We start from the raw sequence: 16263 nt of genomic DNA on the forward strand, positions 1-16263 counted from the left end.
TTAAATGCTTGCAAACAATAATTTTGGTTTTCATTCGAACTCCTAGTAGGCTCAGAGGGACCGATTTCACAGTGGAAGGACAAACAGCTTTCCGTAGCAAACCCTCTTCATAGAGAACGTTCCACACATGGGTTGGGTGACAGCAGAGTGCCAATCCCTGGGACACCCGCTGGAGCAGAAGGAGACGTGACTCTCTGCCCTCTCCCTGAATTACCAGCCTGTTAACCACAGTGTGAAGGTCAGCGTGCTCTGTAAACTTTCTATTTTGGAAGAATTTTAGATTGACAGAAACATCGCAAAGGTAATACAGAGAATTCCCGTATACCTTCCACCCAGCTCCCCCCAGTACATCTTACATAACTATGGCATAGTCATCAAAGCTAAGAAATTAACATTGGTACAATACTATTAACTAAACTACAGGCTTTATTCAGACACAAGTTTTTCACTGATTTTTTTTTTTTTTATTCCAGGATATCATCCATTGCATTTAAGTCATCCATTTTTAAAGGGAAGTTTTAAAAAATTAGACTAACAGATAATTTATATGCTAAATATATCAAAGTATAATATCTCGTGCCTTTGCTCACTTAAACTACCGTGTTTAACTTCTGCCTATGTCTGTTCCTCTCTAATACACACCTATTCCCCTTCACCCCTCACATCTTTTCACTATATAACCCCTCTAGAGTACATTCCTCACATCTAAGACCATCCCAATGATAAGTCATCTAAATATAAGAATCTGTTAACTTCCTTAGAGCATTACATTAGGTTTACACTAGCACGGCTTTCCCAGGGTTCACATCTAACTGCTAGTTATGTGTTTTAGCGCCTTTGTAGAATTTTTTTCTAATTTAAAATTTCTATGCAAATTTTCTACCCTAATCTTTACTTAATATTGACAAAGGTTTAATATAAAGATGGACCCTAGTGCCCTCACAAAACAAACAAGGTATTCTGAGAGAAGAGAGGGAATCCCACAACTCGGAAGGACTGATGATGACTTAAAAGTTTGTGGTACCATTTGTAAATAACCTAAATTTTAAGATATTTCATAATTATCTTTTAAAATTTCTATTTTAGAGTGGCTTTTTTTTTTTTTTTGGTTTTTGCTTTTTATTTAAGTGAGAGAGCATGAACAGGGGAGAGAGGCAGAAGAAGAAACAGAGAGAATCCCCAACAGGCCCCATGCTCAGCACAGAGCCTGACACGGGGCTCAATCCCACGATCCTGGGATCGTGATCTCAGCCAAAATCAAGAGTCAGATGCTCAATCGACTAAGCCACCCAGATGCCCCTAGAATGTTTTATAAAACATGTATAAATTAGTATAACATATTTCTAATTTATGTATCTAAATCTGTTTATTTATCTATCTATCTATCTATCTATCTATCTATCATTTCTCTCTCTCTCCACACACACACACACACACACACACACACACACAGAAGAGCTTTGCTTAAAATTTTTCATTAGTGAGTACACTATCAAAGTACTTTGGAAGTATGTCTTAGAACTTGAATGTGTCTCTCACTCCATAAAACCCTGTTTCATCAACACTACCCCTTTTGTACCTCCCTGCAAACATAGCTGGGATCTGTCTAGACCAGTGATTTCCAAACCTGGCTGTGTATCAAAATGACCTGGGAGCTGGATTAAAATCAGATTCCTGGGCTTTTTCCCAGCAGATTCTTACTCACTCAGTCTGGGATGGGGCCTGAAAAGCTATAATTTTAAAGAGCTGCTGACATCACTCAATGCACACTGGCAGGTTTGGGAACCACCAGCAAGAGTGTGTTTTGTGGACATAGCTAACTGTATACCACAATGTATACGTATTTGGGTCACCTGCACAATTTCCTCTTTCCCCCCATATCCAAATATGCTCTTTAAAAACAAGGAAGCAACCTTCCTCACCCATAGTAAGCATTTGGCTTGGTGTAGTACATTCCTTAGACTATATGCACTAGATAAAGATTAATTTAGTGGCTTTGAAAAGATTTTTACAAAAGCCTAACTTGATCTGAGACACAGTAAAGAAGACACCATAAATGATAGTTGAACAGTAATCTAAAATATCAAACACTAAATATTTGCAAAGTAATTAACTATTTCTGACCTGGCACCAGAATGGTGATGGCCGTCTGCACCGCCTTTCGGATGATACTGTCTAAGGCAAACATCCAGTGTGGCTTGATGTTATGATTCCGAAGAACTTTATTGACCTGGAGAAAGAGGGTGACATTTAGTCTACTTTAATTTTTAGTTGCAAATAACCTAGCTGACAAAACCATCTGGATGACATTCTATCAACGAAACAACTATGAGGTTTCTTCACCTTGAACTGTGAGTAATTTCTTTATGTCACCAGAAAACAATAAAAAAGTGCCATTTCAAATTAAAGTCTGGTGATCCCCACATAAGCAAATCAAAGGCAGTCTGGTTAAATGAAACGTTGCTTCTTCAGGACTCAGAACATGCAACTTCCATTTTTTATGATGACTTCAGATTGGATGATGGAGGTGGTAAAGGAGGAAAAAAGAATCCAAGGGCTTTAAATAAAAATAAACACTGACCTTCAGTGTTGTGACTCTGAGGAGGAAGCTGCTAGAATATTCCAGAAATGCTGTTCACAGTGAAAGTCTGGGTCATAAGGGTATTTTTTTTTAGTGACTAATAATATGCATTATCTTTCAAAAAATAACCTTTTTCAGGGGCGCCTTGGTGGCTCAGTTGGTTGAGCATCTGACTTTGGCTCAGGCCATGGTCGTAAGAGTTTGTGAGTTTGAGCCCCATGTTTTAGCCCTGCATTTGAGCCCTGTGTTTGAGCCTTGCATTCGAGCCCCGCTGCCTGTGCAGAGCCTGCTTATGAAACTCACTTTCTCCTCTTTCTCTGCCCCTACCCCACTTGCACTTTCTCTTTCTCTCAAAATAAATACATAAAAACTTAAAAATATAATTATTGGGCATCTGGGTGGCTCAGTCGGTTGGGCATTTGACTCTTGATTTTGGCTCAGGTCATGATCTCAGGGTCAAAGGATTGAGCTCCACACTGAGCTGAGTGTGGAGCCTGCCTGGGCTCCCTCTCCCTCTGCCTCTCCCTCACTGTACGTGCTCTCTCTCAAAAAACTAAAAATAAATAAATAAAATTTAAAAAAATAACCATTAGCATAAAGCTAAAAGAGGCTTCTTTAAAATTTGAGTTAACTCCACTAATTGCTGGTCGACATGACCCTCTAAGAAAAGTGGCTATTTTCCCCACAGGGCTCTGACGAGAGATTTTATTAGTTTTTTTTGAATGTTTATTATTTTTTTTTGAGAGAGAGAAACAGAGTGAATGGGGGGGGGGGGCAGAGAGACGGGGGGGGGGGGGAACGACCAGAGATTTTAGAGGGAGCAAGGGAGATGGTGACCTAGCTTCAAGCCCATGCCAAAAGCTGGGGTTCCAGTTGCTTATTCTTGCCCTTGGTCCCCCATCAAAACCCCCCAGTTTAGGGGTGCCTGGGTGGCTCAGTCTGTTGAGTGTCTGACTCTTGGTTTTCACTCAGGTCATGATCCCAGAGTCGTGGGGTCAAGCCCCATGTGGGGCTCCACACTGAGAGTGGAGCCCACTTGGGATTTTCTCTCTCTCCCTCTGCCCCTCCCCCTACTCATGCTCTCTCCTTTTCTCTCTCTTATTACAAAAAAATCCCCCAGTTTAGAAAGGAGTCAGTCTGAGAAATTCCTCAAAGTAGTTGCTCCCAAAAGGAAGTGAACCACTGCTAGGTTCGCACTTGTTCTAGGAAATCCTTTCAGAATGAGTTTGTTCTGGTACCTTCATTTCTTAAAGACTTTGCCTGCTCCTATGACTAGTGTGGAGTATAGCATTAGGTAACTGGAACATTTCTCTCAAGAGTCCCACACAGCAGATGGAAGAGGATCCTCTAGAACTATGACCCGCTCCTCATAGCTCTTCATCAAACAGGGCACATTATTGGGGTTCATTCCCATCCTGGACAGTGATTGAGCAAGAGCAGTTGTGTGTGTGTGTGTGTGTGTGTGTGTGTGTGTAAGACCCGGGCCCGAGGCCCATGATTACAACAAATCCACTCTCAATCTGAATTCTACTGGCCAATTTGTTTCCCAGCCTGTAGGCTGGAAGTCAAATGTGTGGGCAAGTGCAAAATCAGTAAATTCTTTCATTCTGTTTGCAGATGGTTAGGTTTCCCTAGTTGCAGTGAAGTGTGCCTTTAGCATTTAATTATTAGTGATGGGCTTTGCCAGTTGCTTTCATTACCCAGGATCTCAGTTGAGTCAGGAGTGCTGTTCCCGTCCACAGGACAGCACAAAGACCAAGAAGCTTACACAGAGTTTCAGAGAACACCAGTGGCCATTGAAGGATTATAATTTGGTTTTAAATGAGAGATCATTTGGTGCACCAAAAACAATTGTCAAGGCATCTATGTAGGAGAAATAAACACATTAGGAGTGAGTTAATTTGGGGGACTTAAATACAATTATGCAAAGTGCTTCTATATTTATACCAGAGGCGCCATCAGGAACTCTCTTATTTCAGTCTCCCTCACCCTGTGAAGACCTTGTAGGAGTCACTTCAAGCTTTCTTGCCACAGAGTTCCACAGATAAGTCTTATTCAGGAATAGCATGTTGTGTGTTGAATCAGGGTTTTGAAAGACGGGCTTCTAGTTGGTGTTGCAGAGCAACTCCATTTGAGAGGGCAGAGCCTTCAGCAATCTCTCATTAGATCATGTGGATTGATTTTCATTTAGTGACGAATTAATATGTTTTAAACAAACATGTTTAAAGTGTTGTGCATGGAAACCAGAGAAAAAGTGAAAAAAAGAAAAAGAAAAGTATTGGTTTTACTTAACAGTGATCATCCCCATCTGTACCATTGCATTTTTCTCAACGACCACTAGATGGCAGTCCACATACAGAATTAGAAAGTGAACCACTACAGTGGGCTGTGTGGCTAAAGTCAAAAGAACAAATAGTGACTGGCTACGTGATTTCATAAGCACACAGTTCAGCCACAGGAGCTGTCTGTTAGTTTTGCTATTTCCCACGGTGTTCAATATCACGTGTATCTAACTTTGGGAGATGCAAACACATACAACAATGAATCTGCTGTTTAGCAGCTCACGGAGAGGCAACCAGCTCACGCTTAATCATCGAAAAAGACATTCATCAACATTCTTAAAGAAAGAAAATATAACAGAACTTATATCTTATCTTATTTTGCTGATTTTTGTTGGCCGTTTGTGGGAAGACAGCAGCAAAATGTCATACTTACGGCATCTTGAAAACCGAAGAGTACCACCTGAACTTGACTGATGCCATGGCTGTCAAAGTCAAGTTCTAGCTTCAGCTTAGACAGTGTGGTGGCTATGATTTTTCGGTCCGTGGATCTCACAAATTCTCTGAGGCTTGCAATGAGGGTTGTGATGTGTTCCCATTTTAGTTTAGGTTCTTCAGTCCCCTGTGAATAAATTAACCTGTCAGTTGATCTGTGTGGGACACATTAGTCATGAGCCTGCCATTCTCACAGCCCTTGATGGGAACTGGGCTTCAAAGTGCCCCCAGCTAAGGGAAAAAGACCAGATTTGAACTCGATGCTCCACCCCCACCCCCACCCACCACCCCAAGAATAATCAGACTTTGGGAGGAAGGGTACCTACTCCATACATTGGTGAATAGGTACGATTTAGTCAGATGTAGAGAGCTTTGCCCGAACAGGGACAGGCTGAGGCAATAAAATTCTTGCTCAGAAATTTTAATGGGGGCTAAAGAGATATCAGGCAATGAGCCATAGGATCTTAAGCTCAAAGTCAGTCTAGAGAAATAAGTCCTAAAATAGCAGCATGAGGGGCACCTGGGTGGCTGAGTTGGTTAAGCATCCCACTTTTTTTTTTTTTTTTAACGTTTATTTATTTTTGAGAGAGTGGCAGAGAATGAGTGGTGGAGGGGCAGAGGGAGAGGGAGACACAGAATCTGAAGCAGGCTCCAGGCTCTGAGCTGTCAGCACAGAGCCCAACGCGGGGCCCGAACTCACGAACCGCGAGATCATGACCTGAACTGAAGTCAGACGCTCAACTGACTGAGCCACCCAGCACCCCAGCAACCGACTCTTGATTTAGGCTGTCATGATCTCATGGTTCACGAGTTCAAGCCCCACATGGGGCTCTCTGCTGTCACCATGGGGCCTGCTTGGGATCCTCTGTACTCCCCTCTCTCTCCACCTCCCCAGCTAGTTCTCTTTCTTTCTTTAAAAAATAATAAACTTAAAACATTTTTTTTTAAATAGCAGGAGTACATCTAGTTATAAGGAAGGAAGGAGAGGCAATAGCATTGAGAATGACAATCTACGTGGAGAGGAGAAGGGAATGCGCAGAAACAGAAATGGCACACCATGAGGGCCAAGAGCAGCCAAACCCAAGAAAGGACGGACAAACTCCTGGCAAGTGAAGGCCCTCAGAATCACTCACTAGTTTCAGTCTCTGTGAGGTTGGGCTAGGCACCATCGCTGGAATACCTGAAGATGCCCCCCTCCTTCACTGGTACGTGAGGCAACCTGCAATGTGCCCCCAGAACTGCAACTGCCCTTGAAGTGTGTCAATTCCTTTCAACCGCAAGGGGCTCACTTCAAGGGTGCCTGGGTGGCTCAGTCGGTTAAGCTCAGGTCATGATTTTGCAGTTTGTGAGTTCGAGTCCCATGCCAGACTCTGAGCTGACAGCCTGGAGCCTGCTTTGGATTCTGTGTCTCCCTCTGTCTCTGCCCCTTCCCCGTGCTCATTCTCTCTCTCTCTCTCTCTCTCTCTCTCTCCCTCTCTCTCTCAAAAATAAACAAAAAAAATTTTTTTAAAAAGGGGGGGTTGCCGACTTCAAACTCCATGCTTGAAATAATTGCTTACCCACCAACGAGGCCATTAGTTGTAAGAATGAACCAATGGACACTATTTTTACATATTAAAAATATAATACGATAATTAAACACATTCCTTCTGCCAAGGTGAATTTTTCTACCTTGTGCAAGGAAACTTGTTTCTTTAAAGGAAAGATAGTAGGGTGTTACTTATCCTCATTTAACTTCAAGAAACGAGATTTTTATTATATTCATTTCTATCTCCTAGTGCACATTTTGTTACTACACCATAAAAGTTAAATTCCTCAACTGGGCTGTGAAAATTACAATTTCTAGGATTCTATTAAAATTAAATAAATGTACCATCAAGTTCTTTCTCTCAGTATATTTTCATTTGGGGAGCTCTCTCTCATGTTTATGTTTTCCTGAGAAAAGATTATATTGAAAAGCTTGAAAGCTGTCATTAAGGGAATTAAAACCAGACTGGGAACAATTACAAACTTTGTTTCTTTTCTTACCGCCAACTAAATTACACCCAAAGTAAAGATTCACAGGCAATATCATAATAACATGAAAATATGTTCAAGAAGAAAAATGTGAGTTATTCAGAAGTTGGAAGCTTATCTTAGTGACAAGTCAGATACATGTTTGCCAGCAGATGAAACAGCAAACATTTTCCTGACATTAGCTTTGTTTTCACAACAGAAAAACATGTTGCTTCCGGTCTTTTGGACGTGTGTGCCACTGTCCTACAGAGGAACGCTGTCGACTCTGGCAAGTGTTTTCTGTCTGGGGTATTTCATCCACTTACATAATCGGTATTTCTGTTCTAACTCCTGTGTTCATGTGCACTCATCAGCATGCCTACACAAATGAGCATCTCGGGTACCAGGGAGCTTGATTCAGCGTCAGAAGGTGCCATCTGACAGGTGTGCTTTTCCTAGCACTCGGTACCATCCAGACTCTTCCGCAAAGGCGCTCTCTAGTCTTTATCCTTTAAACCTTCTCAAAATGATGAGTGAGCTTCAGAAGGATGTTACAGGTTGAAAGGGCTTTTGTGGGCTGGTTTGGGGACCTGACCAACATCTCCATGCTTGGTCTTGTTACAAAAGGGCAGGCTTACATGTAAAGATGCATCTAGAGATATTTAAGGCAATGAAAATAATTATTTCCATCTGGTTGTAGAAAAAACTGAAAGAGATGAGACAACTAGGATTAGCCTGCTTGATAATGGTCACAGCAGCAATAATAATAGTTAACATGTGTGACACACTCTCTATTATTATCTCAATTGCTCATGGTCTTAGTTATTCCCTATAGAAACTCCGTGAGGTAGATACCAGCGTTCCTCTGTCGTATAGATTAGGAAATTCAGCCTCGGAGTTGTTAAATCACACAGCCTGGAAGTGGTGGGGCCTGGCCTCAAGCAGAGGCAAGCTGAGGCTGAGCCCGGGCTCCTAATAATTGCATTCTTCTGCCCCCATCAGCTGGAAGAGCCGGCGGTAAGCCTAGATTGGGACCTGCTCTACCTCTAGGCCAGCATGTGACGTCACAGCATCCTTAGCGATACATTCAGAAGGACCCTTGCTATCACTGGATGATTCGGGATTTAGCATGTGATTCTGACCCACAGTTTCTCACCAGTGCCTTCAGGCGGGTGCACCAGCACATGCCCTCTGATGGTTGCTTTTAAGAGTATTTTTCTTTCTCCTTCTATGGAAAACATTCAAGTGTGCATGAAAAAAACAGGAAGTCACAGACAATTAAACAGGATTAACCAACGGCGAAATTTAAGACTTTCAGCACAGTCATGGAAGTGAAGTCTCCTGCCAGGCTCTGTGCTGAGAGCTGGGACCCTGACAATGGTCACGGCAGTCCTGCCTGGTGGACCTTCAAAATCCCCAAACAAGCAGACACTTTCTGCGCTGGAGGAGCACATCCTTTGGGGTGATGATGAGATCTGGGCAATGCCCGCATTCCCCATGTTTCTGACCTCCGACAGGCACCTTGCATTAGTGGCCACCATGCGGAGAAGTCTTCACAGCGGCTAACGGTGGTTTCCTTTCCTTCCCCACCGAAAGCGCCAATCCCTCCCCTGCTTTATGTTTCTACCAGCACTGGTTGCCGTGTGGGAGCTGTCACCCAGGGAGGAGAACGGTGTGGTGGTTAAGAGCACGGAGCCTGGAGCCAGACTGTGGGGGTCTAAATCCTGACTCCGTTGCTTAGGGCTGTGTGGCCTGGGCAAGTTACTCAACAACTCTGTGCCTCTGTGTCCGCTTCTCAAAACGAGGATGCTAACAGAACTATCACTATAGCACTATTGCCATGGGGATTAAATGAGTGAATACACATGAAATACTAAGAACAATACTTGGCTCATGCAAAATGTTTGCTCTCATTACGCCACACGGAATATATTATTACTATAGGTTTACTATTCATACTATATATTACAACTGTATGTGTGGCTGTATACATTGCTACTACTACTATATCTTTACTAATTTTTTTGTTTTTTCTTCCCCCACTAGAATGTCAGCTGCAATGGGGTACATTTTCTTACAGTTTTGTTCACTGTAGTATCTACAGCACACAGACGAGTGATTGTCATTCAGTAGAAGGTTAATACGTATTTGCTGAATGAATGAACGACTTCCAATTGCTGCCCAGATGCACCTTTCATCTGAATCTGGTTCCCCTTCCGGGGCACCTTGGGTGGCTCAGTTGGTTAAGTGTCTGACTCTTGATTTTGGCTCAGGTCGTGATCTCGAGGCTCATGAGATAGAGAGCCCTGTGTCGGGCTCTGCTCTGAGAGCGTGGTGCCTGCTTGGGATTCTCTGTCTCCCTCTCTCTCTGTCCCTCCCCCACACTCACTCTCTCTCTCTCTCTCTCTCTCTCTTTCTCTCGAAATAAATGAACTTAAAAATTTTTTAAATTTGGTTCCCCCGTCCTTGAATGACCAGAGTGAGCAGAAGGAAAGGCAAGAGAGAAAGCTACAGGTTCAAGACTGCTCCCGTCTCCTCCACACCCCCCACCATTCCTGTGCAGAGTCCCGGGTACTCACTCTACCCCCAGCCCAGAGCCCCAGCTGCCCCCCAGCCCAGAGCCCCTCCTTTCTGGGCCTCAGAATAACCACTCGAGACAGCTTTCCTTTAGGATCCAAGCAGGGTTTTCCCAGAAAGTGCAGATGGCGTTCATTTTGGGTCTTGTACCCAGAGACCCTGCTGGCACACATGTGGCCTTTGTCCCTTCTTATGGGATCAAAAGAGGTGGGCATTAGACAATTGCTAAGGTGATGGAATCAGCAGAGGAGCTTAGTGGGGTTCTCAAGACAAAGACAAGAGCCAAGGAAGAGAGTGTTGCTCCATTTATATCCCAGGACAAGCTGAGACCAGATAGACCGTTGGCCTGAGAGACAAACTTGACGTGACTCCTCCAGCTACACCCTTTTTGCAGCTGTTTTCCCAAGACAGAAGGCAGGGAAGAAGGTATGTGCAGGGGAGACAGATGGTGGCCACCAGCACCAGAGCAGGGAGACATGTCCCTGATGCCCATGCAACTAAAAGAAAACACCAAGTGTCATGTCTGCGACCGAGTATGTCTGTGGAGGCTTATACCCTCAAGAGACCTGAGCTTCTGCTCCAAACACAGGAGGCATCACCAGAGGCTTGGAGCTGGGGGACACCCTGCTTCTACTGGGGCAAATTTGGGGAGGGGATTCTTCCTCATATCTACAGATATGCAGAATCCCAGGGAACATATTTTCCCAGGTATTGGGGACTGAACTGTCCCCCGCCCCACCACTGGCCCTAATTGATACGTAGAAGCCCTAACCTCCCATGTGACTGTATGTGGAGAGAGGGTCTTTAGGAAGTAATTAAGGTTACCTGAGATCCTATCAGTGGGGCCCTAATCCAATAGGGCTAGTGTTCTTACAAGGGGAGGAAGAGACACCCCCCCGGGGTGCACAGGGATAGAAGGCTGGGGGAGGACATGGTGAGAAGGTGCCACTTCAAGCCACGGGAAAAGGCCTCAGGAGACACCAAACCTGCCAACACCCTGCTCTTAGACTTTCAGTCTTCAGAAGTGTGAGAAGCAAATTTGCTGTTGAAGCTACTCAGTCTGTGGTATTCTGTTAAGGCAGCCCCAGCAAACGAATACAAGAGGGAATGAGGGTTTGAGTGGCTTTGTTTTTTCATTGCATATGCGGCCTTCTGACACACTACATAATTTACTCATTATTGCCAGTCACCCTCTGTCCATCTGAATATTGCCCCACAAGCAGGGGGGCCCTCGTGTTTGCAGTATTTTCCTAAATGCTCAGACTGGCAGGGAGCCCTGTGCCACTGTCCAAATTATCAAGTCATGTGGCTCAATGCATGTTGAATTGATAACTGAATTGATAAACAGACTGAATTCATAAACAAATGAACGAAGGGTCACAGTGGCTTATAGCTCGTTGGAACCTGACCAACACGGAAAGTGTGCTTGTGACTTACAAATAGTTATGTTCAGAAGTGTGGTTTCTAGGGGCACCTGGGTGGCTCTGTCGGTTACGCATCCGACTTTGGCTCAGGTCATGATCTCACGGTTTGTGAGTTCAAGCCCAGAGTCGGGCTCTGTGCTGACAGCTCAGAGCCTGGAGCCTGCTTCAGATTCCGTCTCTCCCTCTCTTGCCCTCTCTTTTTCTCTCTCAAAAATAAATAAAAAAAATTTTTTTTAATGTGGTTTCTACATCGGAGATTTGCTTTTTTTCCTGTCTGGGGGAGGCAGGTTTCATCCTCAAGAGCCCTACAGTTCCTTCCTGTCTCCACATGGCCTGTGACAGTTCCGAGGGGTGATGACACAGTGAAAGTGTGCAAAGTCTGGAAAACCAAGTATCCATGAGAGGTGTTACCTGAGCCAAAGATTCCATTAAGTTCCTCACAACTTTGTCTTGGTCTTCGGTCAGGATCCTGTGAAGAGTGGCCCGTCTCTCACTGTCCTTCCTCAGCATAAAGAATCCAGAATCTTTCTCTTCAGGGGAAGGTGGAGCGCTGTGGTCTTCGAAATTTTCGTCTGGAATGCTGTTAAGAATTTAATGCAGCATAAATCATGGTGTCCTTTATAAAATGACACATGACGTAGTTCTTTCACCCAAAGTCAGTCCGGTCTTTACCCCAGAAAGAGTGTCCGTATTCCTTTTACGTCTCGCTCTCCACAGGATTTGGCTCTCGTCTTGAAAGAGAAGGGATCCACCTTCAACTCCGTGTCCGGAGAAACCGAGCCGTATTCGCTGCTGCTGCTGGTGTCCTCCACCAAGACGGGCACGGGCAAGGATATGCTTCTAAGGTACTCTGCTTATCACGAGAGGGGGAAACGCTCATTCATGCTTTTAGAAATGTATGCATGCCAGGGGCACCTGGGTGGCTCAGTTGGGTAAGCGTCCAACTTCAGCCCAGGGCATGATCTCATGGTCCGTGAGTTCGAGCCCTGCGTCAGGCTGGGCTCTGTGCTGACAGCTCGGAGCCTGGAGCCCGCTTCGGATTCTGTGTCTCCCTGTCTCTCCGCTCCTCCCCCACTTGCACTCGGTCTCTGTCTCTCTCTCTCTCTCAAAAGTAAATAAACATTGAAAAAAAATGTACACATACTACACACGCACCAAAAGAGAGCAATATTCATTGTCAAGTGTGGCATTGCAATGACTAGTAAAATTATGCTACCTAAGAGGACGGTCATGGATCCTAATTTCTCCCCGTGCTCCATGTCCAATCCCTGCGGGGGTTGGGAGGGTGGGCAAGGTCAAGGTCTCCCAGGCCCTGAAAGGAATACGTCAGGGCTGTGAAAAAGTAGAAGAAGCACCAGACCCAGAGGTCCTGGGTTCCAATCTCCTCATTTCTATTGACACCTGCCAGACATTAGGAAGGCAATTTATGGGTCTCAGTCCTCATGTCTATAAATAAAGGACCAGATTCATATTTGTTATTTAATTTTTTTTTTTGGGGGGGGGGAGAGCATAAGCAGGGGCAAGGCAGAGAGAGGGGGACAGAAGATCTGAAGTGAGTTCTGCACTGACAGGCTGACGGCAGCCAGCCCTATGTGGGGCTCAAACTCATGAACTGCGAGATCGTGACCTGAGCCAAAGTCAGATGCTCAACTGACGGAGCACCCAGGTACCTCCAGATTCCTATTTTTTAAACCATGTTCCTCACAGGCTTAAGGGTCCACCTTAGCATCTCGGGGCTGCCTTAGTTGGGTTGAGTGAGTAGGATTCTGCGATTCTAGAACACAAGTTCCAAACCTGTTTTGCCCAAAACAGATGTGCTCTATCAGTCTTATACATCAGGGTTCTGTTTAAGGATGCATATGAAAAAGGGTTCTTTGCCAAACACGGATTGTGGAAACCATTAGACTATGTGATCTCCTAGGTCTTTCCCAGTTCTCAGGTACTGTGAGTCCATAGTGGACATGAGCTTTTATTTTGGAGGAGACTGACCTGGCACAGTAGGAATTGCCAACATATCATCAAATATTGATTTTAAAGAAAGTAATTTTTGCCAGAATCATCTTTCCCTAACAAGTGTCCCAATACTACAAAAGGCCTTACTAAAGAAGGCAGATATAAAATTATAAAAAAGGAAATCCACTGTTGCCTAGAATCCCTTTTTTACCTAATTCGTCTTGGGCTGGGCTGAATCAACAACTGCCCCAGTATCAAAGACATGGGATGGTCAGTCAGCAAGTGGTCAAATGGCCTCTCGACTCTGTCTGCTGTGACTGCAAATCAATAATGATTCGCAGCAAGGAGTGGGGGGGGCGGTAGGCCATGACACTGATCAGACAGATGGACGTGTTTGAGAAGCACTCATCTGATTTACAAATATAGGAAAGCCAGACAGACCTTTTCTTTCTTTTCTTCCTTCCCTTCCCCCAACTATTACCAGACTCTATCCCTTATGATTCCATGTATGTGTGTGTGTGTGTGTGTGTGTGTGTGTGTGTGTGTGTTTGTGTGTGTTTTATTCTGTTATATATATAACTGTAAGAAAATATACCAAAGAATGCATATTATTAATGGTAGTTATTTCCACAAGATGTGATTTGGGGTGATTGTGATTTCCTTTCATTTTTCCAAAATTTTAAAACCTTCTTCAATAAACATGTATTATCTTTATAATCAGAAAAATACATGTGATAAAAAATACTTTTCACAAGCAAATATTCAACAGGTAGTAACACTGTATAGCGAAGAGCTTGATTTACCTAATGACACAATTAGTGATGATTCAGAAGATGAAAAAAAAAATCCCATTACATAGCAGAAAGTGACATTTCTCTGAAAATGTATTGCCCTATCACTGGGAAGCTCTTCCAAGCTGCTGAGTCTTAGGAAGAGGGTTTTCCAGCCGTATCCAGGAGCTTCCTTAATCACAGAATCTTGCAGGTAGGACATGTCCTACCCCTTGATTATATCAAAAATGCCACGCAGGGGCATTCTATTATTCTAGTCCCCTTGTAGCTCAGGTGAAGAAAGCAGGTGTTAGAGAGGTACCTGGCTTTGGTTCCAGCTGTAGAGAGGAAGAAGAGAAGTATACAGCTTCCGGGGATAGTTCATCTCTGGGGAAACCATCTCACTGATCAGCAACTAGAAAATCTCTCAAGGATGAATTGGTTGACCCACCTGCTGTCACTGAATTTGTTACACTGCTGAATTACTAGAAGGTAGGAACTGAGATGAAGCTAAGAAGAGCTGCTCTGAGTTTACCAATTTAACACCACAATTTCTTATTTCGATGTATAGAGACGTGCAAATTGGTACACTGAAAATACATGGCAGGGGAAAGTGCTCACATGTGCTATTTCCCAAATTTACTTGACCATGGAATTCCCATTTTTCTGGAACAGCTCATGGACCCAGCATTTCATGGACTATATTTTAGGAAGTGCTGCTACAGCAGAAAGCAAAAGAGTAACCTCTTACTTGCTGGTAACAGTAAGGTTGTCTAAGAAGAGAAAGGTTTGTCGGGGGCCCCAAACACAGGACTGCTTTCGAGAGACATTTCTGGGAGCTGTTGAGATCTCTCGTGTGCTTTGTTTCACTTCGTATTTACAGGAATAGATTGCAGAATGGACAAAACAGTGGCTAGCTTGGCCAAATATGGACTCAAGGCTTGGGAGCACGGTCTTCATTGCTATTAGACATCAAGCTCTTAAAGCTAACATCACTGGTACTGGCTAACGATCAGGCAGTGTAGACATAGGACATTCCTATTATCATAGAATTATAGACCCTGTGGTTTTAGTTCCAGATTACAGTCTTTCCCCGGTTCTCCACTCCTCTTTGCTAATTCTCACGTGGAGCCCTTTGGGATATGACCCTGCTTTACTACCTCCAGCTTCTTCTCTTCCCCATGTATTTTAAGTACCAGCAGTTCTGAGCCACGTCCTGCTCCCTTCACACCGTGGGGTTTCACACACACTGCATTAACTCAGGCTAGGACTGACCTCATCTGGCTCCCCACTCCCCAGCCACCTGTTAAACTCAAGTTCATCCTTATTCATCGGGGGTTGCCTCACTAGAAAGTCTTCCTTGGAACCACTTTCATAGACTGATGTCAATCACTCTGTCCCCCTTTACAACCCTCTCTGTACTGACTAAATTACACTACGGTGTTGTTGATTTATTCCTTGTGCATCTTCCCTCTAAGAATAACAGCTCCTTAAAGTCAGGAACTATGCTTTTGTCATCCTTATATATTCAGGGCCTAGCACATTTCTTGGGCACACAGTGAATGCACAGTAAGTGCGTATTAGGTTAGAATGACTTACTTAATTCTCTGGGTCTATGTGTGGCAAAGGGAGAGCAGTCCGGGATTGGACAAGTCATGTCTCCCTAAGGGTGAAGGAGACCCTCCTCATCACCACCCTCCCATCCCCCTTTTGAGGGGAAGCCGAGTACAGCCATTGGAGGTGGGGGCCCCTCCAGGAAAGCCATGGCTTATCCTCTGGACAGAAACAGTGTATGACCTATAAAAACACCTGGGGAAGGAAGAGTCCTGCAGCTGTGTTCATTTAGGAGAACTAGGCCAGGTTATAGTTTATAGTTTTAATTAACAGGAGTCATGAAGTTCTCGGTCACACCTAAGAACAATCCCAAGCGGGATTTTAGCTGTTAATTAGGTTAGCACATCTGTTTTTGCTTTCTGGGGGAGAAGAGGGGTTTCTGAAGGAATGGCCCAGCCAGGCTTCAGCTGCACATATCCTTGCTACCCAGGAGCCTCACATGGAGGCAAAAAGCAGAGGATGAGGCTTTTTAATGGGAAATCTAGAGCTTATATCGCACGATGCACCAAGCTTTGGCTCGGTGGGCAAAATATAAAAACGAACTCACCATTTGATCCAGCTGAGAGGGCTGTGGA

At 44.2% G+C, this 16263-nt stretch overlaps 1 protein-coding gene across 4 annotated transcripts in view; it reads right to left on the bottom strand.

Moving 5' to 3' along the window:
- MAP3K5 (mitogen-activated protein kinase kinase kinase 5) overlaps nt 1–16263 on the bottom strand; it is a 204324-nt gene that overhangs the window by 15589 nt on the left and 172472 nt on the right. For 3 of the 4 annotated variants that reach the window (XM_042939913.1, XM_042939915.1, XM_042939916.1), the window contains 5 exons: nt 16236–16256; nt 12024–12204; nt 11763–11931; nt 5297–5482; nt 2125–2230 (listed from right to left, as the gene is read on the bottom strand). In XM_042939913.1, the coding sequence (XP_042795847.1) occupies nt 2125–2230; nt 5297–5482; nt 11763–11931; nt 12024–12204; nt 16236–16256 (663 nt within the window). The remainder of the gene's footprint in view (nt 1–2124; nt 2231–5296; nt 5483–11762; nt 11932–12023; nt 12205–16235; nt 16257–16263) is intronic. The other variant, XM_042939914.1, reaches the window with a different exon arrangement.

This window comes from Panthera leo, chromosome B2 (assembly GCF_018350215.1).
Source record: "Panthera leo isolate Ple1 chromosome B2, P.leo_Ple1_pat1.1, whole genome shotgun sequence".
NCBI lineage: Eukaryota > Metazoa > Chordata > Mammalia > Carnivora > Felidae > Panthera > Panthera leo.